Source organism: Hyla sarda, chromosome 8 (assembly GCF_029499605.1).
Source record: "Hyla sarda isolate aHylSar1 chromosome 8, aHylSar1.hap1, whole genome shotgun sequence".
In the NCBI taxonomy this organism is placed as follows: Eukaryota; Metazoa; Chordata; class Amphibia; order Anura; family Hylidae; genus Hyla; species Hyla sarda.
In genome coordinates this window covers 18324101-18351667 of record NC_079196.1, presented here as the reverse complement: position 1 = coordinate 18351667, position 27567 = coordinate 18324101, and the positions used below count along the sequence as shown (strand labels likewise).

Genomic DNA, 27567 nt, shown 5'->3' with positions numbered 1-27567 from the left:
GGGGGGGGGCATTTAGATGAGCATAAATGCTAGAAAGCATGCCTGGCAACGTAGGACCATAAAGCAAGGCTGCTTCATAGAATGTAGTATGTACCTGAAAGCCCTTAGGTCCCAACGAGGAGTAATATGATAGGATTTGAAGGGCCCGGAAATATTCCCCAGGCGGGAGTGTATGTATAGAGCAGAGTTGTGTTTCCACCACCAAGAATATAAGGCGGTGGAAATGCCAGGTTGAAAAGAGGGATTAGAAAGAAAGGGGAGGAGGAGAGGTATAGGGGACTGCAGACGGAATTTGAAGCGGACCAGACGCCAAAGAGACAAGGAAAACAGAGTGATTTGCGCCAAAGAGGAGAGAAGATCTGAGACAGGACAAGAGGACCACATCAAGGCGGAAAAAGAGTAGGGAGAGATAAGGGATGCCTCCAACCCCACCCATCTAGGGGCATTCTGTGTGGCGTGTGTTAGGGCCAATTGGGCTAGGCGAGCAGCATAGTAATATTTCAGCAGGTTGGGAACCGATAGACCACCCACCCTTTTATGATAATGCATAACAGTCTTATTAATGCGGGGTCGTCTACCATTCCAGATGTAATGGGAAATAGTGTGTTGAAGAGAGCATATGTCTTTTTTCACTACCGAAGGGAGCGGAGCAAATACAGGATGCGACCTATCCACGAGATATGGGGTACTGTGCACTTAGTGAGATCCGCTCTAATAGAGCGAAATAGTGGAGGATAGTTCGCCGCATATAAAGTTTTAAGGGATGTAGTAAGATTAACACCTAGATAGGACAGGCCCTGGGAGGAATCATGAAACCCAAAATTTAATGAAATCAATTGACGTGTCAAAGGTGGGACATTGCAATACATAACCTCCGATTTAGCCACATTCACCTTCAACCCCAACAGCCCAGCAAACCTATCCAAGAGAGTGAGTAAATTAGGTAAAGCAACTAAAGGATTCGTTAACGTCAGGAAAAGGTCATCTGCAAATAGACTAGTTTTATATTCCAGCGAACCCACCACAAGGCCCTTAATGTCAACATTGTCTCTAATAGCAACCGCCAAGGGCTCCATCACGAGCACAAAAAGCGCCGGTGAGAGGGGGCATCCCTGGCGCGTTCCCCTCCCTATAGATATAGATGAGGGTGAAGTGGAGGGCAGCTTCAAGTAGGCCGTTGGAGCCGAATAAATGCCATGCAACATGCTAACAAAGGGACCAGAAATGCCAAATTTCGACAATACCAGAAACAGGTAGGGCCACGAGACCGTATCAAAGGCCTTTTCTATATCTAGCGCTAGGTCAACCATGGGAGTTTTAGTTACATCTGAATAGTTGATAAGGTTCAAGATCTTCCTAATATTATCTGGGGCTTGTCGGCCTGGGATAAATCCCACCTGGTCTTTGTGGACAAGAGAGGGCAAATAGGAATTAAGTCTAAAGCAAGAATAGAGGTGAGTAGTTTAGAATCAACATTAAGAAGAGAGATAGGACGATAGTTAGAGGGTAGAGTGTGGTCCTTAGAGGGTTTACGCAAGACAGTGATCAAAGCATTAAGAAATTCAGAGGGAGGTTTGGCGCCAGAAAAAAGGGAGTTGAAAAAGGAAACAAGATGAGGAATTAGCAAAGAGGAAAAGGTTTTAAAGTAGGAGGCAGAAAATCCGTCCGGGCCGGGAGACTTGCCCAATTTAAGATGGTCAATGGCCCATTCTACCTCCTCCACTGTGATGGGTCCGTTCAAGGCCTCCCGGTCCAAACCAGATAAAGATGGGAGAGACAATTGAGAGAAAAAGGCATTGAAAGAAGCAGAATAATTAGGGGGAGAAGGAGGAGCCGAGTAGAGATGAGAATAGAAGGAAGAAAAAGCCTCATAAATACGATCAGGGTGGGATGTGCGGAGGCCAGGTCTCAACTGAACACTATGTACCCGGTTAAACGAGGAAGTTTTCTTAAGCATAGCCGTGAGCAGCCTGTCAGGTTTATTAGCCAACCTATAATAGGTTGCACCCGTCCACCTCAAAGCTTTCTCAACCTTAGTAGAAAGCAGGGCATCCAATTGCAACCTAGTATCCGCAATAGACTTATAAAGATAGGGGGTAGGATCCTGCTGATGGGCAAAAACCAATCTAGACAATCTGGCTTCCAAGGCCGCCTGGACTCTAGACCTATCTCGCTTAATACCCGAGGCCGTAGAGATCAGGCGTCCGCGGATGTAAGCCTTATGGGCCAACCACGTCCAATGTGGAGACGAATGTGGGGAGCTATTTAAAGAGAAGTAGGAAGCTATATCACTCTCCAATTGGGTTTTAATTCTAGGCATAGTCAATAGAGACTCGTTAAGTCTCCACCTAAATGGTAATATGAGAGTGGACATAAAATTAAAGACTGACAATACCAGATCATGGTCCGACCATGACATGGGTACATGACGAGCATAGACCAGCTGAGACACCGTTGCAGTGTTGACCAAGATCCAGTCTATCCTCGTGTAGTGGCGTTGGACCGGGGAATAATAGGTGTAACCTCTACTGGTACCGTTATGTTCCCTCCACGTGTCCACAAGAGAGTGCATAGCAAACAGACTGGATAATAGGCATTGTTGAGTCCCCGACCTACGAAACTGAACCGTATTACAGCGGTCCAACTTGCCGTTATAAACAAGGTTAAAATCACCTGCCCACAACAATGTCTCATATGTCAGGGAGTCAAGAATGGAACACATATCTCTAAAGAATAAAATAGGGTTGTCGGTGGGGGCGTAAGTATTCACAAGACAGATATTTTTCCCATACAGAGGGCCTAAAATGATTAGATAACGACCTTCAGGATCACATTTCGCCTCCGTCACCTCAAGTGGAAGGGAGTTGTGCAAGAAAATAGCAACTCCTCTACACTTAGTGGTAAAGGACGCCCTGTATATTCTATGTCAGACTATGTCAGGTTTGAGGCGGACATATGCATGGAAAGCTTTTTTCCGTTTGTTAGGGGAGTTAAAACCCCTAACGTTATGTGATATTATCCTATACATAATGGGTAAAATTAAAAAAGCAAAATATAAAAGGAGAAGGCAAACCATCACCCACATATACTTTACAAAAGGCGACAACCGATCCTGTTACACTGTCTCCATCACAAAAGAAAGGCGTAGCTGGTAAACCTCCTGAAACAAAAGAAAAGACAAAAACAAACCAAATAGAACAAATCAAAACAATACAATACTCAGGAAAGGTGGTCCAGGATATCATCTGAACCATCGTACTTCCTGTGCCCCAATCGGGACAGGTGAGGCGCAACAGTCCACATCGCGTCTAGCCAGCTAAATAAGTGACCCAAGTAAAGGCACCAGATCAGCCAAGAGAGGAGCTAGAAAGGTAAGGGCAAGGGAAGAGACGAAAAGCAGGATGAGGAAGAGAGAGAAGCAGAAGCAGTTTAAAGAGGAGAACAGGGAAACCTAGAGGGAAAAAGATGGAGGAAAGAAAGAAATGAAAAGAAAAGGAGAGGATCAGAGTGTGGGTAAAAGGCAACAGAGACTAAGTCTCAAGTACACAAGTCCCAGGCAAAAAATAGGTGCGGATCCAACAGGTAAAGTCTCGCTAAGCAGGAGAATTCTCATATGCTTAGTAAACATTATAGAAAAATGGAAAGTAATTGAATATCCACAGTCAGGACTAGAGGCCATTTTGAAAATCAAACAAAAACTCAATCAAAACAGGGGGCAAAAAGCAATCCACAACTTGCCAATGGGGGTGCACATGTCACTTCAAGTAGGTTGGCGTGGCTCCCGTGAGGGGGGTCGGTCCCGCTTAGCCTGCGGTGCCGGAGTCCAGGTTCTCGACGGCCGAGGCGCTCTTGGAGGCAAGGGGGGATTCTCCACTAATGGTACACGGGCCTGCAGCAAAATATCCTGTGCTTCTTGCAGGGTACGCACAGTATGTAGCTTGCCTTTCATCTGGAACGAAATGGAAAATGGAAAGCCCCACTTGTATTTTATCTGCTCGCGTTGTAAAGCGAGGGTGACAGGACGGAAGTCCCTACGGCGGGCCAACGTGGATGGAGCTAGGTCCGAATATATATGCACCGAGGGAGGCATCCCAGGGAGCACCGGCAAATTACGGGTCGCGGACAGCAGGACATCGCGGACCTCGGGTAGTGTAGCTTTAGGACGACATCCCTAGGTAAATCAGGGCCCCTTGGCTTAGCTAAGGCACGGTGAATGCGGTCAAAACGGAGCATTTCCGGCTCCAACTGTGGGGCAAGCTCAAAAAATAAAGTTGTTACCGTTTTAGTAAGGTTCACATCGGGTTCAGGGAGACCGCGTATCCGCAAATTAGCCCTCCGTGAGCGATTTTCAAGGTCCTCTAATTTGAGCTCAAAGTCCCGCAGCTGTGTCGTGTGGTCATCAATGTCCCTCCTGTCCTCCTCCGCTGCGTCCGCCAGCACGTCCAGTTTAGCCTCGTTGTCTGAAACTCTCCTGCCCAAGTCCTGTAGCTGGGAGGTAAAATCATCCACCGCCTTAGACAGAGCTGAGTGGAACATCTTTTTAATGCTCCGAAACATGGCCGTTGGTGTCAAGTCGGCGGGCTCTGCAGGCTCCTCCCCATCAGAAAGGCCTGCCGGAGAAGTGTCTCTCCCTGTCGCCATCTTGGAGCGGGCCCCGGAGCGGAATAAGTCCGGAATTGATTGAGAGAGGACCTGAGAATTGCGGAGAGATCCCCTTCTGCCTGACCGGGGCATATTCAAGAACCGATGGGTAAGTGGATCAGCGTCTTGGAGCCGAAGTTCGGCGCTAAGTGAGGCTTAAAGACGCGTGTGGCGCGGAGCTCACATCACCTACGTCCTACTCCGTGAGCCGCGCGCATGCGCCCCCTTCCGGAGTACCCCTTTAAATGGGTACTCCGCTGCACAACGTTTAGAACAAACTATTCTGAATTCTGGAGCTGGGAGCTTGTGACGTCATAGCCCCGCCCCCTCATGACATCACGCCCCACCCCCTCAATACAAGTCTATGGGAGGGGGCGTGACTGCCGTCATGCCCCCTCCCATAGACTTGCATTGAGGGGGTGGGGCATGGTGCCACGAGGGGGCGGGGCTATGACAGCACAAGCTCCCGCCGCCGGCTCCAGCGTTCGGAACAGTTTGTTCCAAACGCTGAGCAGCGGAGTACCCATTTAAGATCACTGAGGGTCAGACTCCCGTAATCACACACCTGTTAGGTGATAAGTGGTATACTGCAGTGTTTCCCAACCCAGTCCTCAAGGCACACCAACATTCCTGGTTTTTTTAGTTACTCCATTAGAATAGAACAGGGAAAAATTTTAATCCTGGACTGTTGGTGTGCCTTGAGGACTGGGTTGGGAAACACTGGTATAGTGGGCCGGCTCCTTTAAATGTCATATTTATAGTCATATGACATATATTGCTTTGGCTCATCCATACATTAAAAAAGGGGGTACTCCACTTGAAAACATTTTTATTTATTTTTTAAATCGACTGGTGCCAGAAAGTTAAACAGATTAGTAATTTACTTCTATTTAAAAATCTTAATCCTTCCAGTACTTATTAACTGTTGTATGCTCTACAGGAAGTTATTTTATTTTTGAATTTCCTTACTGTCTGACCACAGTGCTCTCTGCTGACACCTCTGTCCATTTTAGGAACTGTCCAGAGTACAAGCAGAACCCCATAGCAAACCTCTCCTGCACTGGACATTTCCTAAAATGGACAGAGGTGTCAGCAGAGAGCAATGTGGTCAGACAGAAAGGAAATTCAAAAAGAAAAAAAAAACTTCCTTTGGAACATAAAGCAGCTAATAAGTACTGGAAGGATTAAGATTTTTAAATAGAAGTAATTTACAACTCTGTAAACTTTCTGGCACCAGTTGATTTAAAAAATAAATAAAAAAGCCAATGTTTTCCAGTGGAGTACCCCTTTAAATGGCAGGCCGAACATCTAGATGTAGTGGTTTTTCCCTTGGGATGGCTTCACTTGTGGGTTTACGTGATGAAACAATTCCCATGTTGGTCCCCCGATCAAGAACCATTGATACAATTTACAGATGAAGGACTGAGAGCCAAGTCACTGGTAAGGCTAGGTTGACATCAGGATTTAACCATCCGATTATCGGACCGTAAAATTGGACGAAATCTGATTGCAAAAAATCGTATACAATCGTATGTAAAAATTTCTTTGCTATCAGATTTAAAATCGTATCCAAAAATCGTACAGATGAAAAATTCCATCCGATTTTCAATAAAAATCAGATCCTGTTTTTAAAATTAATGTGTGTGCCAATGGCAATAAAGTTTTATATATTTGAAGTGTATGTGTTTTGAAGTCTACTGTGCACGTGTACAAAAAATCGTGTGTGATTAATCTGAAAGAATCGCGCAGTCACACGATTCCATGCGGCTTACATAGACATCAAGACTAAAAAAAATCAGACATGATTTCGATCCGATTTTGAATCTGGACGATCAACCACGATTTAACCTCCGATCACAAATCGTGCAAAATGGGATGTGGATCAAAACTGATGCATTTGTTGTCTGTCATTAATGAATGGAAGTCAATGGATACGACTTGGAGCGCAGATTTGTACGATTTCAAAGTGAAAAATCGTGAGAAGAAGTAGGATGGTAAAATCGTGATGTGAACGCACCCTAAGGGATTATCGTGCTTCATAAGGGAACCTTCCTACTGACCATACACATGAAAGTCAGCTGCACCCGCCAAATGTAGGCGAAACAGCCGACAGCTGACTCTACCCCAACAGCAGAGGTCAGGGATGAGAATGGTAAAGCAGGTCGGATTTCATCATTCTGGGTGGGCGATGAGCTGACTCCTCTCCCCATTCAGAATACATGCACACTCAGCTGTATTAATCGTGCACGTGTATTGAAAGCGTCTGGTGGACGGCTATATGAAACGTATGGCCAGCTTCAGAGGGAAAAGACGCCCCAATAGAATAATTTGTGAAGGGAATTAATGTTTTATCTTGTCCCTAAGGACAAGTATCATGGAAAAAGGTGATACGTTTTAGATTGCGGGGGGTCCGAGTGCTGGGGCCCCCTGTGATCTCCTGTTTGGACCCCTGGCTCTCCTTCACAGTGGCGCGTCACGACTCCCGCCCGAAGCAGGGGCCACCACACCCCCTCCATATAGCTCTATAGGAGAGTCGAAGATTGCCGAACGGCTCTTCCATAGAGCTATATGGAGGGGGAGCGGTGGCCCCTGCTTCTGGCGGGAGTCGTGACGCGCCACTGAAGGAGAGCCAGGGGTCCAAATAGGAGATCGCAGACCCCCCCGCAATCTAAAACTTATCCCCTATTCTTCGGATAGGGAATAGGTTTTTTCCATGATACTTGTCTTTTAAATGGGGTTTTCCAGTTTTCCAGACTAAAATTTCAGGCTGTTGCAAAACTACAACTCTCAGCATGCCCAGAGAGCCTTTGGCTGTCCGGGCAAGCTAGGAGTTGTAGTTCTGCAACAGGAAAGGTTAGGTATGCAGACACCCAGCAACCCAACCGATCAGCTGTTCAGTGCCCACACTACACAGTGGACAGGACCAGAAACAGTTAATTCTATAAAAAAAAAATCTTAATCCTTCCAGTAGTTAGCTGCTGAGGTTGAGTTCTTCTTTTCTGTTTGACAATAGTGCTCTCTGCTGACACCTCTGCTTGTCTCAGGAGCAAACCTCTGCTGCTCTAAAGTATTTTATGGTACAGTATTATGCACAGATTTGATGCGCAGGATGTTCTGCTGCAGATCTCAATGTAAACTGAATGACTGAACACAGCTTGAAATCCTGTGCATTAAATCTGCGCATAAAAACTGCACAGAATACTGTATGTGTGAATAGACCCTTAATGTGTAAAGTGGCACAGAACAGCTGATCGGTGGTGTTGCCGGGCATCAACGCCCCCCCCCCGATCCTGAGGTTAGGCCATCAATCAAGTAAGCCTTGTAATCCCTCTAATAGTCCTATCGATAAACCAGTCAATCCCTGCACCATAATATTTTATTGTGGCATCTCCTTACTCTGAAGCTGCCCATTCTTCTCATATAGCCGCCAGCCGAAGGCTTTCAATGCACATGCACATTCTGTTCAGCTGAGTGTACATGCATTTTGAATATGGAGTGGAAAGGGCCAGATATCTTCCATCCAGAACAAAGATATCAGGCATCCATTTATTTTTTTGCTATATCTTTATAGCAGTGGTCTCCAAATTGTGGACCTCCATAAAATGAAAAACTACAACTCCCAGCATGCCCGGACAGCCAACGGCTGTCCGGGCATGCTGGGAGTTGTAGTTGTGCAACAGCTGGAGGGCCACAGTTTAGTGAACACTGCTTTATAGCATCCAAAGCTCCAAACCTATATAAACACACACTGAAAAGTTAACATGCTGTCTGCCTGCAGGGGGAGCTCCTGAGCTCTCTGCATACAGTTAATACAGCTCCCATTGAATGTATTGAGGCTCATCTGTAGTACAAGTGATGAAACCTCTCTGCCCCGAGCACACACATACCTGTTTCCAGCACCCTGGGACGCAGGGTTAGAGCGGCCTCCTCCGAAGAACGCCAAAACGGAGTCGCTAAGAGGCGCCGCGTTCTGACTGTCACTCTGTAGCAGTTCCCCAATCAGCTGCAGTTGACGCTCCTGTTGTGAAACACATTAACAGTTACCAGGTCAGAGGCGGCTATATCCATATTAACCCCTAAACAACATCTGCTGCCGACTACTTCCAAAGCTATTGATGATGTCACCAGTGACCGCCGCTGCCGAATGGTTAAAATTCAATTCCTTCAAATCCGTATTTCACAACCAGTGCCTCCAGCTGTTGCAAAACTACAACTCCCAGCATGCCTGGACAGCCAAAGGCTGATCTAAAAAGGGCATGCTGGGATCTGTAGTTCGGCAACAGCTGGGGGCACACTGGTTCTGAAACACTGATTTTAATTGATAAAAAATGTTTTATTTTTTTAAAGAATAGTTTCTTATACTCATAGATGATGTTACCACTTGCTGCAGCTCGGTCTCTGCTCTCTGGCGTCGCTTCATTTCCACGTCCACCTGATTGCGGGCGTGCTTCAGCTTCACCTGCAGCGCCGAGCGCTCGATCTCGCATCGCAGCATTATCTCCCGTTTCTCCCTTAGCTCCTTCTCCGCCTCCTGCCATCGCCTCCTCGTCGCTTCAAAACTCTGAGCGACCTGGATAAAGTCTGTGGATTAGGAAAGATGACGGAAGAGACATAAGGAGAAATCATCTGTTATATCTTTACGTACAAAAAGGGCAGTATTATAGTAGTTATATTCTTGTATATAGGATCAGTATTATAGTAGTTATATTCTTGTATATAGGAGCAGTATTATAGTAGTTATATTCTTGTATATAGGAGCAGTATTATAGTAGTTATATTCTTGTATATAGGAGCAATATTATAGTAGTTATATTCTTGTACATAGGGGCAGTATTATAGTAGTTATATTCTTGTATATAGGAGGCAGTATTATAGTAGTTATATTCTTGTATATAAGAGGCAGTATTATAGTAGTTATATTCTTGTATATAAGAGGCAGTATTATAGTAGTTATATTCTTGTATATAGGAGCAGTATTATAGTAGTTATATTCTTGTATATAGGAGCAGTATTATAGTAGTTATATTCTTGTATATATGAGCAGTATTATAGTAGTTAGATTCTTGTATATAGGGGCAGTATTATAGTAGTTATATTCTTGTATATAGGAGGCAGTATTATAGTAGTTATATTCTTGTATATAGGAGCAGTATTATAGTACCGTATATACTCGAGTATAAGCCGAGTTTTTCAGCACGATTTTTCGTGCTGAAAACACCCCCCTCGGCTTATACTCGAGTGAACTCCCCCACCCGCAGTGGTCTTCAACCTGCGGACTTCCAGAGGTTTCAAAACTACAACTCCCAGCAAGCCAGGGCAGCCATCGGCTGTCCGGGCTTGCTGGGAGTTGTAGTTTTGAAACCTCCGGAGGTCCGCAGGTTGAAGACCACTGCGGCCTTCAACATCATCCAGCCCCCTCTCACCCCCTTTAGTTCTGAGTACTCACCTCCGCTCGGCGCTGGTCCGGTCCTGCAGGGCTGTCCGGTAAGGAGGTGGTCCGGTGAGGAGGTGGTCCGGGCTGCTATCTTCACCGGGGAGGCCTCTTCTCCGCGCTTCGGGCCCGGCCTCAGAATAGTCACGTTGCCTTGACAACGACGCAGATACGTCGTTGTCAAGGCAACGGCTCTATTCCGGGCCGGAAGCGCGGAGAAGAGGCGCCCCCGGTGAAGATAGCAGCCCGGACCACCTCCTCACCGGACCACCTCCTTACCAGACAGCCCTGCAGGACCGGACCAGCGCCGAGCGGAGGTGAGTACTGTACAGAACTAAAGGGGGTGAGAGGGGGCTGGATGATGTCGAAGGCCGCAGTGGTCTTCAACCTGCGGACCTCCGGAGGTTTCAAAACTACAACTCCCAGCAAGCCCGGACAGCCGATGGCTGCCCGGGCTTGCTGGGAGTTGTAGTTTTGAAACCTCTGGAGGTCCGCATGTTGAAGGCCGCAGTGGTCTTCAACCTGCGGACCTCCGGAGGTTTCAAAACTACAACTCCCAGCAAGCCCGGACAGCCGATGGCTGCCCGGGCTTGCTGGGAGTTGTAGTTTTGAAACCTCTGGAGGTCCGCAGGTTGAAGACCACTGAGGGCGAATGATGAGAAGAGGATGATGAAGGGGGGGGGGGGGGGGTGTGGGGATGATGAAGGGGGGTGGGGATGATGAAGGGGGGGGTGTGGGGATGATTACAAGGGGATGATGAAGGGGGGATGTGTGGGATGATAAGGGGATGTGTGGGATGATGACAAGGGGATGATGAAGGGGGGATGTGTGGGATGATGACAAGGGGATGATGAAGGGGGGATGTGTGGGATAAGGGGATGTGTGGGATGATGACAAGGGGATGATGAAGGGGGGATGTGTGGGATGATGACAAGGGGATGATGAAGGGGGGATGTGTGGGATGATAAGGGGATGTGTGGGATGATGACAAGGGGATGATGAAGGGGGGATGTGTGGGATGATGACAAGGGGATGATGATGAGGATGTTAATGACGGGTCTGGATGATGACAGGGGGGGATGAGGTATTTCCCACCCTAGGCTTATACTCGAGTCAATAACTTTTCCTGGGATTTTGGGTTGAAATTAGGGGTCTCGGCTTATACTCGGGTCGGCTTATACTCGAGTATATACGGTAGTTATATTCTTGTATATAGGAGGCAGTATTATTGTTGTGCCCCCTATGTACAAAAATATGTATTATATGATGCTCACTCAAAGTATTAAGCTACAATGTGCGTCCTACAGGCTATATATTGATAATGTTTCCATGTGTGTACCCAGTCTGTACCCTCTACAATGATGTTGCCAGCAGTCATGTGTTCATGTATGACATGTCACTGCGATACGGCAAACAAGAAGCATCAGCTGGGAGCAGTGAATGTAAACCCCTTTTTCAGTAGTGAGAATTCTGCTCTTAAAAACAGTTCAGCATAAAACCTTTAGTCACAAATCCAAAGAGGATTTCAAAATTCTGGCTTTAAAAACTGGAGTCAGTTTAGCTCCACTGTCATGTGACTAAACTACTTAGCAGTTTTTAACAACCTTTTTGTATTTTTTTTTATCCAACTTTTTACTTGCAAAAAAAAAAAAAAAAAAAAAAAAAAAAACACACACATACATATATACATAAAATTTTTATTATATTTTAATTTATTTATTTTTAAACAGTTGCTAAAAAAAACTTTTTTTTTTTTTTTTTTACTTAACATAGCCTAACAGTGTTTCCCAACCAGTGTGCCTTCAGCTCTTGCAAAAAATTACAACTTCTAGCATGCCTGGACAGCTTCGGACATGCTGGGAGTTTTAGTTTTGCAACAGCTGGAGGAACACTGGTAGGGAAACACTGGTCCAACTGTGTCCTGAGCTCATGCTGTATTCTGAATTTGCCTTCAGACATGAATGGAGAAGAAATCATTAGGTTACTTTAAATGCGTACAAGAGAAGTAAAGTAAAAGTACCGAAAAGTTTTGTTCGCACGAGTTGGGTTATCCAATATTAGAAAAACTGCTCCACCCCCCTGCCCTCAGGTTGTGTGTGGCATTACAACTGCGCTCCATTCACTCCAATAGAACTGGGCTGCAATACCATACACAACCTGAGGACTAGAGTGGCACTGTTTCTGGGAGAAAAAAAAAAAAACAGCAACATGTTTTTCCAATCCAGGACAATTAAAGGGTCTATTTACCTTCCTCGGTGGCGGTGTTGAACTCGATGAGTTTTAGCAAGCGGTCAACGTAGGACTGAAGCGCACGCTTTCGAGACTCCCCCATCCTGTTGGAAAATAAATAAATGAAATTAAGTATAAAAAAATAAATAAATAAATAAATCAAATCCATTCATCCACATTACACCCTGCGAAGAATATTTCCTCGCTGAAAGCGTACACAAAACAACCGGGGAGGCGCATGGAGGTTATGGCGGAGGCGCGCAGGGGTAATGATACAAAGAATAATGTGATGCATTGTGTCGGGCAGCACTACGCTGCGCTGCTAAATTAGGTGTATACTGTCTTGTTAAGAAGTATAAGTGGATTTTCCGGCTCAGCATGTGTCACCCTGCCCCGTGCCGCGGCTTTTCATCAACAGGCGTCAAGAGCCGTGACAAATATTCCCGCCGAATAGATTCATTCCTGACCGTAATAGTGTGAGCTCCCTCTTTACTTTTAGATTAAATCGCGCTTTTCTCTCCGTTACAAAGTAATTCGGGCCTGGAAAAACCAAAAGCGGAAAGATAAATAAATAAAAAATAAAATAAAAAATAAAGTGAGATAATACAGCTCCATTTATTTATAAAAATAAATAAATAAATAAATTAAAAATAAAAAACACACACACACACGGCCCCCGCAGTAGCACAGATTCCACCATCTTTGGTTTGCAATTTTTATCTACGCAAGGAAACTGTCAGTACTCTCTACGGCTGACAGGTCTCTACCTCCTGACGCCGAGCGTACCGCTCGGCGTCAGGAGGTAGAGACCTGTCAGCCGTAGAGAGTACTGACAGTTTCCTTGCGTAGGTCACAATCGCGAGCAGTGGCCTGGGAGACGCCGCTATGGTGGAACCTTTACTACTCAGGGGGCCGCGCTATTTTTATGGTATGTTCACACTGAGGAAATGGCGAGGAATTCTCGCTTAAAAAAATTCCGCTGCGGAATTTCCGTTTTTTTTTCTGCGCGGAATTTAGGAGGAAACAATTAGAAATTCCCTTTTTTTGGCACGGAATTTCTGAGCAAATTCCAAGCAAAAACACATTCAGCAGAAAAAATCATAACAAATAATAATATTAATTATTAATAATAATAATAATAATAAATAACTAACATTGCGGTTAGAGATGAGCGAACTTACAGTAAATTCAATTGGTCACGAACTTCTCGGCTCGGCAGTTGATGACTTTTCCTGCAAAAATTAGTTCAGCTTTCCGGTGATCCGGTGGGCTGGAAAAGGTGGATACAGTCCTAGGAGACTCTTTCCTATGACTGTATCCACCTTTTCCAGCCCACCGGAGCAGCTGAAGGCTGAACTAATTTTTGCAGGAAAAGTCATCAACTGCCGAGCCGAGAAGTTCGTGAAGAATCGAATTTACTGTAAGTTCGCTCATCTCTAATTGCGGTCTATGGGAATTTAGATGCGGATTCAGCATGTAGATCGAACATGTTCATTCTTCAAGCGGAACGGAATTCAGCATCGGAATTCCGCTTGCGGAAATTCTTCAGTGTGAACTGAGGAGCAGAAATTCAGTTAAAGGGGTACTCCAGTGGAAAACTAATTATTATTATTATTATTATTTTTTTTTTTAAATCAACTGGTGCCAGAAAGTTAAACAAACAGATTTGTAAATTACTTCTATTAAAAAATCTTAATCCTTCCAGTACTTATTAGCTGCTGAATACTACAGAGGAAATTATTTTCTTTTTGGAACACAGTGCTCTCTGCTGACATCATGACCACAGTGCTCTCTGCTGACATCTCTGTCCATTTTAGGAACTGTCCAGAGCAGCATATGTTTGCTATATGGATTTTGTCCTGCTCTGGACAGTTCTGAAAATGGACAGAGATGTCAGCAGAGAGCACTGTGCTCGTGATGTCAGTAGAGAGCTCTGTGTTCCAAAAAGAAAAAAAAAATTCCTCTGTAGTATTCAGCAGCTAATAAGTTCTGGAGGGATTAAGATTTTTTAATAGAAGTCATTTACAAATCTGTTTAGCTTTCACTGCTGACTGAATTGGAGAGGAATAAGCCAGCGGAATTACTCGTGGAAATTCCTCTCCAATTCCTCAGTGTGAACATACCCTAAGAGTGCTGGAAGGGGCCTAATGTAGGGAGATGGAAAACACAGATTATTATAGACAGGTGGCGTAGTCAAGACTTCCAGAAGTTGCAAAACATGCCGGGAGTTGTAGTTTTGCAACACCTGGAGGACCATGGTGCTATACATTCAGGCTTCCTTGTCCTCAGGTTTTAAGGGGTATTCCAATTTATATGTGTTTATATTATTATTAATAATATTATTATTATAATACAGTGATCCCTCAACTTACAATGGCCTCAACATACAATAGTTTCAACATACAAAGGTCTTTTCTGGACCATCGTAAGTTGAAACCAGACTCAACATACAATGTACAGACAGTCCAGATCTGTGAAACGTGTCAATGGCCGGAAGAACCGACCAATCAGAATCGGCAATTTACTGGTAAAACCCCTGTATTACTGAGGCGTATGCACTGACTGGTGTCTGGTAGCGCCCCCTACAGTACAGGGAGGTATTACATGTTCTGTAGTCTTTACCTGTATTACTGAAGTGTATGCACTGACTGGTGTCTGGTAGCGCCCCCTACAGTACAGGTAGGTATTACATGTTCTGTAGTCTTTACCTGTATTACTGAAGTGTATGCACTGACTGGTGTCTGGTAGCGCCCCCTACAGTACAGGTAGGTATTACATGTTCTGTACACTTTACCTGTACCAGGGTTAGCTGCTCCTTTGGACACCAGGTGAGGGCGACTTCATTACTTTTTTTTTTTTACTTATAGGACCCTGAAGAAGCTCCTGTCCTCTACATAGACCAGTGTTTCCCAAGCAGGGTGGCCCCAGCTGTTGCAAAACTACAACTCCCAGCATGCCCGGACAGCCTTTGGCTGTCCGGGCATGCTGGGAGTTGTAGTTTTGCAACAGCTGGAGGCACCCTGGTTAGGAAACACTGACTTAGACAGTGATTACAGCTCCCAGCAGATCTTTCTTACTTTTATATGTAAGGATTTGCTTTATCTATATTAGTTTTCTACTTATTTTTCTTTAATCCTCCCTTTCTTATTTTTGGATGACATTTTGGGGCTTCAGAACCAATTACCAGATTTCCATAGAGTTATGGTCCCAACATACAATGGTCGTCCCAGAATCAATTAATATTGTAACTTGAGGGACCACTGTGTGTGTATATATATATAATTTTTTTTATTTTTTTTTTATTATTATTATTTTTTTTTTACTATGCTACAGGGGCTGTAAAGTTAGTGTAGTTCATGATATAGTGTCTGTACCTGTGTGTGATGGTGGCCTCGCGACTCTTCCATGACTTTTGCCCCAATGTTTATTTTTAACAGCATACAAAATGAGTGTAGTCTTGGGTTTTCCCAGGTTGCAGTGCGGCCCAAGACATTACATCACTAGTCAGGTGATGACAAGGAACCTGTCTGCTTCAGTGGGTGGAGCGACCGCTGGGTGGAAGGCAGATCATTCTGCCAGTAATTGTATTTCTGCAACAGCTGTGGCTGGTCAGAAAACACTGGTCTTTTGAACGGGATCCAGCTCGTTTGTGTTTCAATAAGTGGGGTAGATGATGTGTTGGGAGGGAGAAAAGTTATCTCACACTTACAAAAATTTAATCATGGGACATGTAGATGAAGAAGGGAACTCCAACAGGAAATAGCCAGTTCACAAGAAGATAGCCACAGCCTTATGGTAATCTGACAACTCAGCCAATTAGCCCAAAGACAAGCGCAGATCCTTCCTAAGCATGTCCATTACTGTCTGCCAGGTAAGTAATAAAATCACCTTATGGTGGAAAATCCCTTTTAACTCAGATCAGTTGTGTTGTCAGGAGACTACATAGGGTTTGTTTGTAGTCTGTCACCATGGAGACACACAAGTCTGCATAGGAGCTGCGTACAGCTCAAGACCACTATTAAAGTTACCTCTTATGTTTGTTCATTTGCGTAGTAAAGTGACCTTCAGTATTTCAAAACTACTACTCCCAGCATGCCCTGACATTCTTTGGTTGTAGTTTAACAGCAGGTTGTATCTGGTATTGCAGCTCAGCTCCATTGCAGTGACTGCCTCAGAGCTGCACTACCATACCCAGCCCACAGACAGGGGTGGCGCTGTTTCTATCAGAAAGCTTTGTTTCTGAACCTGTCTGACACCTTTAAAAGGGGTTGTCAAGGATTAGAAAACAGAGCTAATTTCTTCCAAAAACAGCACCACCCGTCCTCATATTGTGCGTGTTACTGCAGCTAAGTTCCATTGAATTGAATGCAGCAGAGTTGTTATACCACACATAACCTGAGGACAGACGTGGCGCTGTTTCTGGAAAGAAAGCAACAATGTTTTTTAATTCAGGTAGAAGAAACAGACCTGGTCGCACATCTACAATCTTGTATAATGATCTGATTGCTTCTCAGCATAATATCAAAAACTAACAGGTTGTTATTATACATTTTTGATCAAAAAGTACAAGCCCACTCGCCACGTCAAGGCCACCTATTTAGAGTGCGTCCCTAGCATAAAATGGCGCAGCACCGGGCGGCAACCACCACCACCGCGACACCAGTGCCCACGTTAGGGACGATAGGGACCCACTCTAAATAGGTGGCCTTGACGTGGCGAGTGGGCTTGTACTTTTTGATCAAAAATGTATAATAACAACCTGTTAGTTTTTGATATTATGCTGAGAAGCAATCAGATCATTATACAAGATTGTAGATGTGCGACCAGGTCTGTTTCTTCTACCTGAATTCACAATGTTTTTTAATCCTTGACAATCGCTGTCAAGTTGGAGTCATCAGGGCGGACCCTATTGGGTTCTCCCGACCGCCCTTGATCGATAAATCTCCCTATACCCGGGAAGATCTATCAGTCAAGTTCTGTAGGGTGAAGAGAAGCCAATGCGACTGCCTCCATAACAGGTAGTTTTTAAAGGGGTACTCCTGTGGAAAAGGTTTTTTTTTTTTATTTTTTTTTTTTTTTATTAAATCAACTGGTGCCAGAAAGTTAAACAGATTTGTAAATTACTTCTATTAAAAATCTTAATCCTTCCAGTACTTATTAGCTGCTGAATGCTACAGAGGAAATGGTTTTCGTTTTGGAACACAGTGCTCTCTGCTGACATCTCTGTCCATTTTAAGAACTGTCCAGAGTAGGAGAAAATCCCCATAGAAAACATATTCTGCTCTGGACAGTTCCTAAAATGGACAGAGATGTCAGCAGAGAGCACTGTGCTCGTGATGTCAGCAGAGAGCTCTGTGTTCCAAAAAGAAAACCATTTCCTCTGTAGTATTCAGCAGCTAATAAGTACTGGAAGGATTAAGATTTTTAATAGAAGTAATTTACGAATCTGTTTAACTTTCTGGCACGAGTTGATTTTAAAAAAATAAAGTTTTCCACCGGAGTACCCCACGGAATAGGGGCTAAGTGATCACTTGGGGGGGAGGGGGGGTCCTATCGCAATTTTGAGAATAAAGACCTGAGTCTCCCATTAGAATGGTGTGGTGGGATCCACATGTGCACCACCGCTGTATTCATTCTCTACGAGAGAGACAGAAACAGCCGCTGTACTCTGCCATCTCCGGCAGCTTTCAGAAAGAATAAATGAAGCAGCAGCGCGCTTGCCCTACCCGCCAATCTATTCTAATGAGAGACTTCAGATCCCTGTGCCCCTTTCCTCAATCAGATACGCTTTATTCTGTAGATAGGGGACAACATCATCAGAGGGAAATACCCCTTTAAAGGGAACCCATTATCACTTTCATGCTTCATGAACCACGAGTCATTGGGGCGGCTCCCGGTATCTAAAGAGAGAAAGATATATCCATCAAGGCAGATACCTTTGCCAATTGGAAAAACAAAAGATGCCCGTCAGTTATCCTAATGGGCAATATACGCTGCAATAAAAGTTTGTTATATATATTTAAATTTTAAAAACAGAGCAAATAACCAAAATGCAATTTTATTCCCTAATTAAAAATGTTTTATTATCTAAAATACTATAAAAAGGAAAAAAAAAAAAAAATAGGAAGTACACATAATTTGGTATAGCAGAATTGCTCCTTTTAGTTTATCCCACATCCCCCTTCATCCAAAAAAATAAATAAATAAAATAAATAGATAGCAATCCAAAAGTTTTACTGTATATACTCTAGTATAAGCCGACCCGAATATAAGCCGAGGCCCCTAATTTCACCCCCAAAACCCAGGAAAAGTTATTGACTCGACTATAAGCCTAGGGTGGGAAATACATCATCCCCCCATGTAATCATCCAGACCCCCGTCATTAACACCGCCTGTCATCATCCCACACCCCCCCCCCCTTCATCATCACCGTCTGTCACCCCCCCCCCCCCTTCATCATCACCGCCTGTCAATGATTGTCTTCAACCTGCGGACCTCCCTCCGGATGTTGCAAAACTACAACTCCCAGCATGCCTGGACAGCAATCGGCTATCCGGGCATGCTGGGAGTTGTAGTTTTGAAACATCTGGAGGTCCGCAGGTTGAAGGCCACTGCGGCCTTCGTCATCATCCAGACCCCCCCCCCCCTTTAGTTTTCTACTCATCTCCCCTCGGGGGGGGAAGGAAGGGTGAGCTGGTCCGGGCCATTTATGCTGCAGTGACCGTCCGGTGGGGAGGGTTAGTCGTTCCGGGCTGTACATTTTCACCGGGGGGGGGGCTCTTCTCCACGCTCCGGGCCCGGACTAGTGACGTTGCCTTTACGACACCGCACAGGGACGAACGTCCCTGTGCGTCGTCGTCAAGGCAAGTTGTAGTTTTGCAACATCTGGAGGTCCGCAGGTTGAAGACCACTGAGAAGGGATTAACAGGCGGAAAGTTCACTTGAGTATAAGCCGAGGGGGGCGTTTTCAGCACGAAAAATAGTGCTGAAAAACTCGGCTTATACTCGAGTATATATGGTATAAACCCTAAAATGGCAAAAAAAAAAATATATATATATATATATATATATTTTTTTTTTTTTTTTTTTTTTTTTTTTTTTTTTTTCATAATAATAAATAAAGCATGAAGCTTAGTCAACACTTCTATTGTCCTTTGAAGTGAGCAGTCAGAGCCAGGGGCTGGTGAATCGCACCAAGAGCCTGACTGCTGGTGTCCTGCATGACATGTATACAGCACCCTGGTCCCTGTAGACCAGTGTTTCCCAACCAGGGTGCCTCCAGCCATAGCAAACCTACAACTCCCTGTTGCATGCCTGGACAGTCGCTGGAAGACAGGGCATGCTGGAAGTTGTAGTTTCACAAAAGCAAAGTCAATAACCACATTGCACTGAAGCGTCAATAAACTGGCTGACACCAGTAAACAATAACTCGCATTCAACCGCATTGCAGATCAACATAAAACACTTTAGGTCGGTGGTCCCTAAACTGAGCACCTCCAGATGTAGTAAAACTACAACTCCCAGCATGTGTCCTGCATTGATATATATGAGCAATCAAACGATTGCTTATACAAGTCCCCTAGGGCAGTGTTTCCTAACCATGGTGCGTCCAGCTGTTGCAAAACTACAACTCTCAGCATGCCCGGACAGCCAACGGCTGTCCGGGCATGCTGGGAGTTGTAGTTTTACAACAGCTGAAGGTCCACAGTTTAGAGACCACTGCTTTAGGTTATCCAAGAATAGAAAAACAGAGCAAATTTCTTTAAAAAAAAAAAAAAAAAAGGAACAGCACCACCCCCTGTCCTTAGGTTGTGTGTGGTATTACAACTTGGCTCCCTTCCAGTACTTTTTAGCAGCTATATGCTACAGAGGAAATTCTTTTCTTTTTGAATTTCTTTTTTGTCTTGTCCACAGTGCTCTCTGCTGACACCTGATGCCCGTATCCGGAACAGTCCAGAGAAGGAGAAAATCCCCATAGCAAACCTATGCTGCTCTGGACAGTTCCTGACACGGACAGAGGTGTCAGCAGAGAGCGCTGTGGACAAGACAAAAACGAAATTCAAAAAGAAAAGAATTTCCTCTGTAGCATACAGCTGCTAAAAAGTACTGGAAGGATTAAGATTTTTTTATATAAATAATTTATAAATCTGTTTAACTTTCTGACACCAGTTGATTAAAAAAAAAAAACAAATAAATAAACAAAGTTTTCCCACCAAAGTACCCCTTTAACTCCAATGGAACTGAGCTGCAATACCACACACAACCTGAGGACATGGGTGGCGTTTTTTGCTTATTAATAAATCCTTTAATGTCCCTTTGACCTATGACGGCATGACCGGACCTCTACGGGTCAGGAGTTTAGTCCATCTATGTAGTGGGAGGATATGACGATATTTAGATAAAAAGCAGCAGCGGCTTTGAAAACTTCTTCCCCATTTCCAGATCTATTAAAAATAACCACCATTGTAAACTGTGCCGTAACGTTCCCCCCATAACTCATCTCCCACGACGGCGGCGAGGACCCTGCGGCACGCGCTCCCGCCTTGCAGATCATCCCGCCATAAAAAAAAACGAAGGCAGATCAGATGCGTGTTGTGCGCCAGGACTCAGTATTCGGCTCCAGTGTAAACCGCGGAGACTGGATATAGAAAGAGAAAAATAGGAGAAAGATCATATGATCACTACATAATGCTAACTGACCCCCCCAATGACCCTGTGCGGGGGCTCCTAAGTCTGTTTAGGTAATGAATGCAGTAATTTTTCCGCCACGATGTCCCGTCACTGTATAACGCCCGTAATGAATTACGCGCATATACGGGTGCAAACTGGCAGTTACAAAACCCCATAGGCTGCAATGCGATTTAGTCTCGGCCGTCAGGGGTTTTGTAACGTTCGGTTTTCACCGAAAAGTTTGAGCAAAAATTGTGCGGAATTCTGTGTGGAATATAGGAGGAAGCAGTTTTTTTTTTTTTTTTGCTGGACTACAACCACCAATTGTAATTTCCCTTTTTATTTATTTTTTTCGTGCCGAATTTCCATGTGAATTTCGCACGAATTCCGTGCGGAAACTATTTCAAGCGGAATTTTTTTTTTTTTTTTTTACCATTGACTTCAATGGACTTCTGCTCGCGTCTTCCTCAACAAGAATGAACATGCTCTTTCTTCTAGTAAAAACGGAATTCCGTGAGCGGAATTTACGCAGTGTGAATAGCGCAGAGTAAAATACATCGAAGTCAACGGCAAAACAGATGTTAATTATTTCTAAGCGGAGAATTCACGTGGAATGACTCGAGTATATTTCTCTTGAATTACTCGGTGTGAACGCATCCTAAGAACTCCTGCTTGTCCCATTGCCCCATTAGGCTATGTTCACTTGTCGGAATGTCCGCACGGAAAATCTCCATGCAGACATTCCGCCGCCGACTCTAGGACCGCACAGGAATGCGCTGTCTCACAGACCACTATGCATTCCGTATGGAGATCGCAGAAAGAAAAGGTTAATTCTTTCTGCGGGCACGGAGTTTCCACGTCGGAAACATCTGGCACGGAAATTCAGCGCAGCAGAATCCCATTGAATTCAACGGGACTCTGCTGTAGTGGAATTTCCGTGCAGAATTGCACATGGAAATTCTGAGGCGTGAACATGGCCTTACAGTCATGGGTCGTCATAGCGTCGGCCCCAAAACACGACAGAACGCGCTTGCACGAACTAACAGAAAATCCTCCGTAATTGGAGTCTCAGGCTATACAGCCCTAACTTTATCCTACAATCGCAGATGTCGTCGGCCATCACATGTGATCATTCACGTATATTAGTCGGACCGAATGATCAAAATCCTGTGGTCAGTCCGGCCCGCAGGATTATTTTCTACGTTCGGCCCGTGTACAGAGCGCGCTCAGCTGTATAAGACGTCTGTCAGGCTGCATTATGATGATCCAGCAGCAGTAACACTATGTGGACGCTTGATTGACGACAGTTGATTTAACCATTCAGCTGCCAAACAACTATTTGAGATAAGTGTGAGGCGCAGGAGACTCTTCCCCCCCCCCTCCCTTTATTTGCATATAGTTTGGGTGCAGCTCGTATCTCTTCTACCCCCTCCCTGAGTAATTTGATTCTAGATTTTTCCTTCCACCAAACGCATTTAAAGCGCAATTATTGCTTGGAGGAAAAACCTCAGGTGTAACTATTGGATTCTGCAGGTTGTATTACTATATTAAAGGGGTACTCCACTGGAAAAAAAAAATATATATTATATATATATATATATATATATATATATATATATATATATATATTTTTTTTTTTTTTTATTTTTTTTTATTTTATTTTTTTTACATATCAATTGATGCCAGAAAGTTAAACAGATTTGTAAATTACTTCTATTAAAAAAATCTTAATCCTTTCAGTACTTATTAGCTGCTGAATACTACAGAGGAAATTATTTTCTTTTTGGAACACAGAGCTCTCTGCTGACATCACAAGCACAGTGCTCTCTGCTGACATCTCTGTCCATTTTAAGAACTGTCCAGAGTAGGAGAAAATCCCCATAGAAAACATCTGCTGTTCTGGACAGTCCCTAAAATGGACAGAGATGTCAGCAGAGAGCACTGTGCTTGTGATGTCAGCAGAGAGCTCTGTGTTCCAAGAAGAAAATAATTTACCGGAGTACCCCTTTAAAGACTATTGCTATAGATCAGTGTCTCCCAAGCAGGGAGTCTGCAGCTGTTGCAAAACTACAACTCCCAGCATGCCCGGACAGCCGTTGGCTGTCCGGGCATGCTGGGAGTTGTAGTTTTGCAACAGCCAGAGGCATACTGATTGGGAAGCACTGATCTAGTGTCAGGCATTGAGGATTTCCCCTCCTCTCTATTCAGTGCACATGCACACTCACCTAGCCTGAGCATGCATGTGTATGGCAGGAATTAGGGAGCGACAGCCATCAGGTCTGTATGATTAGCCTCAGCCTCAAATGATTTGTCGGACGGACAACGATATCACGAGAAAGAAGAGGACAACCCCGTATAGACTGTGTCAAGACATCTCTCAGGTCATCCAGGATAAGAAAAAAAAAACACAGCTGATTTTATTATTATTTTTTTTAAATTAATTTATTTTTTTACAGAAACAGCGCCACCCTTGCTATCAGCTTATGTGCAGCATTGCAGCTCTGTCCCATTAAAGTTAATGGAGCTGAGTTGTTCTTCCACACACAACCTGAGGACAGGGGGTGGCACTGTTTTATTGAACCAAATACATTTTCCTAATCCTAGATAACATCGTTTAGGATTAGAAATAACACTGACTATTTCTTGCAAAAACAGCACTGCTCCTGTCCGCAGGCTGTGCGCGGTATTGCAGTTCTGTCGTATTGAAGTTAATAGAGGCGAGCTGTACTACCGCAGACAACCTGAGGACAGGGGTGGCGCCGCACAAGTCCTCAGGTTATGTGCAGTACTGCAGCGCTGACCCATTGAAATTAATGGAGGAGAGTTGTAATACCGCAGACAACCTGAGGACAGGGGTGGCAGAACTCCTGTCCTCAGTTTGGGTTTCCATGTTAGCAGAAGCACAGGGATATGTATGGAGATAAAATGAGACATAAACAGTCATAGCTTATATATATATGTTACTATATACCACGTGATGTCCAGTCAGAGCCTGGAACTACAACTCCCAGCATGCCCTGAGAAGTTGCAGCAGGTGAAGGGCCACAACCATACATTATACACTCCCCCACCTTTAGCCCCCTCTATACTCACTTGATCATGGCTGCCACCCCCCAGCTGACTCCCACAATCCTCCCCGCAGGGGCCGGTTGACAGTTCTGACGTGAACTCGGCATCACGTGACGATACGTGGGGCCTTTATAAACGTGGCAGACTGCTGACGTCAACGCGCACTGACGGGACCCTGGAATAGTCATGGTGATAGGAGGAGGGGGGTTGTCACGTGATATCAGGCGTGCAAAGTGAGTAGAGCGGCTGCGGTGGCGGCAACCAATCAGAGTGCACGTTAGAAAACGAAAGCGGCGTTTTGATTGGTTGCTAGGGGGCAACAATTGCATGTTCGTTATAGCTGCCCGCTAGTTGATTGGGGATGATAGTGTTGCTAGGGAGATGTTGGCAGCAACTAAACTATATAGTCAATGAAAATCTTACTTCACTGGTCCATGGACGTGTCCTCTGTGTCCGTGTTTTTCTGCAGTGTCTCTGGCTGTTGCACAACCACAACTCCCAGCATGCCCAGACAGTTTCAAAACTACAATTTCCAGCATGTCCGGACAGTTGCAAAACTACTTCTCTCAGCATGCCCGGACAGTCAAAGGCTGTATTGCAACTGTCCGGACATGCTGGGAGTTGTAGTTTTGAAACTGTGTTTGCTGGGAGTTGTAGTTTTGCAACAGCTGGTTGAGGAAAGTGCTCTGTCTTTCTGTGCTGCCTTTTTGTGTATGTTCGTGCAGCTCAGTTCCATTGAACTGCATGAGTTGTAATACCCTGTGTAATACGCTGTTTTTGGAGAGAGTAGCTATGCTTTTTTTGGGGGGGATAACCCCTTTAGGGCTCATTCACACGGGCGGATCCACTTTACACTTTACACTGCGGATCGCGGCTGCTCTCGGCCTACCTCAGGGAGCAGGGGGAGCGGCCGCGATGTGTGCGAGTACACCACGTATGCACGCGGCGCCTCACACATCGCAGCAGTTTGTCTGCTTGTAGTGGCGGATTGCCCCTCCGAGCAGGCACATCTGAGGCACTGTGTAGGGGTCCACCATTGGCAGATCCGCAGCATAAAATACCCTGTGGATTCGCTCAGGTGAATGAGCCCTTAAAGGGGTACTCCGGCGCTAAGACATCTTATCCCCTATCCAAAGGATAGGGGATAAGATGCCTGATCGCGGGGGTCCCGCCGCTGGGAACCCCCGTGATCTTCCACGTCACACCCTGTTAGAATCAGCCCCCGGAGCGTGCTCGCTCCAGGTCTGATTACTGGCGATCAAGGGGAGGGAGCATAGTGACGTCACGGCCCCGCCCCCTCAATGCAAGCCTATGGAGGGGGTGTGACAGCTGTCATGCCCCCTCCATAGGCTTGCATTGAGGGGGCGGAGCGTGATGTCACACGGGGGCGGAGCCTTGATCGCCAGTAATCAGACCCGGAGCAAGCACGCTCCGGGGGCTGATTCTAACGGGGTGCGGCGTGGAAGATCACAGGGGTCCCCAGCAGCGGGACCCCCACAATCAGGCATCTTATCCCCTATCCCTTGGATAGGGGATAAGATGTGTTAGCGCCGGAGTACCCCTTTAAGGTGTAAGTCGAGTGATGGTCTCCCACCTTTTTTGCAAAGACAGGTGCGGAGAAACGCAGTACAGAGTACGGGTTCCAAGGCAATCTTACAACGCCCAATGAGTTCCATGCACGAGCCCTTTTCTGATGAACAGGACTCTTTTTTCTCAGAATCAATGGTGTTCCTGAGTTACATCATGTATTATGCTCCAGAGCTGTACTCACTATTCTGCTGGTGAGATCACTATGTACATACATTACATTACTTATCCTGTACTGATCCTGAGTTACATCATGTATTATGCTCCAGAGCTGTACTCACTATTCTGCTGGTGAGATCACTGTGCACATACATTACATTACTTATCCTGTACTGATCCTGAGTTATATCCTGTAGATCTTTTATTAAAATTTCAAACATAACAATAAAAAAATTACAAAACATAAACATATCATATCCGACAGAACATAATCAATATAATGATCATAAAACCATCACCATAGCATAAAATACAACACCGGTCCACCCCACACTCATTCCTGCACACAAACAAATATATACAATATTTACAAAAGACATATTCCTATAATACCCATTATACCCATACCATACTAATAAACTATATACACTAATACTAAATGTGAATTTCCTGGCCCAGTTGCAATACCAAAAACCCAATACCAGTAATATACCAAAAAGAATAACAACAACAACAATAATAATATATACAAAATAATAAAAACCAACACAAACAAAATAACACCACTTTTTTTTTTTTTTTGGCCCTGAGCTGGTCCCGCATCCCATGCCCCCAGTACATGTTACCAGACGTCCATGAACCAGTCCAGGATTTTCTGTATATATAAAAGTCCCATACAAACCCCCTCCCCCCTTTTTAACCCACCACCCAACCTAAACTAAACCCAAACCCCAGGTGGCATCACACAATATATACAATATATACATTACATAAAATATACACAGACTAACAATATATACAATACATAAGTATACAAATAGACTACAACAATAAATACAATAACAAATACATATAACAATATAAGCCAAACAACAAACCCCTAAAGCTCAAGTTCAGCGCCTGCAAGCCCTATATTACCATAAACCAACTGCTCAAAACAAAAAGACTAATGTGCCAGCATTAGCCCACCACCAGGGGGAGACAACAGGCTAAGGCACTTTAAAGGCAGAGCCCCTCCATAGACGAGAGGCCCTGCCAGCACCCAGCCTCTCGTACTCCAGAGAACGCACCTTCACCAGGTCACCGAGAATGTTCCTAACCACCACATCCACAGGGAGGATTTTACGCTGCGTCGACACTAAACACCGTGCGTTCCACGTGTAGTACCTGACCACTGAGCTGACTAGGAATAAAGTGCACTGGTCCCAGCCTCCAAGGTTTCTGAATGCCCCATAGGCCCATTCCGCATAGGAGAGACTGGCCAGCCGAGGCCAACCAATGGAAGCGCCCACCCTGTTGTAAACCTCTGTGTTAAAGGGACAATGAAGCAGAAAATGCTCCATGCTTTCCAGCATGCCTCCACACTCTTCGCGGGGACATCCCCGGTCATCAGAGCTCCTGCACTTCAGATTGTCCCTCACACACAGTTTCCCATGGAAGCAGCGCCAAGTCAAGTCCCAAAACTTCAAGGGGATCCTGATAGAATTCAAAAGCTCTAAACCCACCTCCAGATCCCGACTTGGGCAGTCCTGGAGCGCCAATGGCCTCTGGAAATGAGAAGACAGGACCCTCTTGTCAAGGAATTTCCTCGACAGAGTCCTAATCTCCCCCATCCCCAGACCCCACCGACGAATAACCTTCAGAACCGGGGTAGCATAAGCCGGGAGATGTCCGTGTGGTGTGCGAAGATCCTTCACTTGCCCTCCTGTCTCCCATTCCTGGAAGAAAGGCCGAAACCATCCCCTACAGGAGGATACCCACGGAGGAGCCCTCTCTGACCA

At 45.0% G+C, this 27567-nt stretch overlaps 1 protein-coding gene across 5 annotated transcripts in view; it reads right to left on the bottom strand.

Moving 5' to 3' along the window:
* Positions 1-24213, bottom strand: part of LOC130284051 (rac GTPase-activating protein 1-like) — a 73603-nt gene extending 49390 nt beyond the window's left edge. For all 5 annotated transcript variants that reach the window (XM_056533977.1, XM_056533978.1, XM_056533980.1 and 2 more), the window contains exons 1-4: positions 24065-24213; positions 12320-12405; positions 9020-9222; positions 8529-8659 (exon numbers count right to left, since the gene is read on the bottom strand). In XM_056533977.1, the coding sequence (XP_056389952.1) occupies positions 8529-8659; positions 9020-9222; positions 12320-12405; positions 24065-24147 (503 nt within the window). In that variant the 5' untranslated portion in view covers positions 24148-24213. The remainder of the gene's footprint in view (positions 1-8528; positions 8660-9019; positions 9223-12319; positions 12406-24064) is intronic.
* Positions 24214-27567: the final 3354 nt, after the last annotated feature.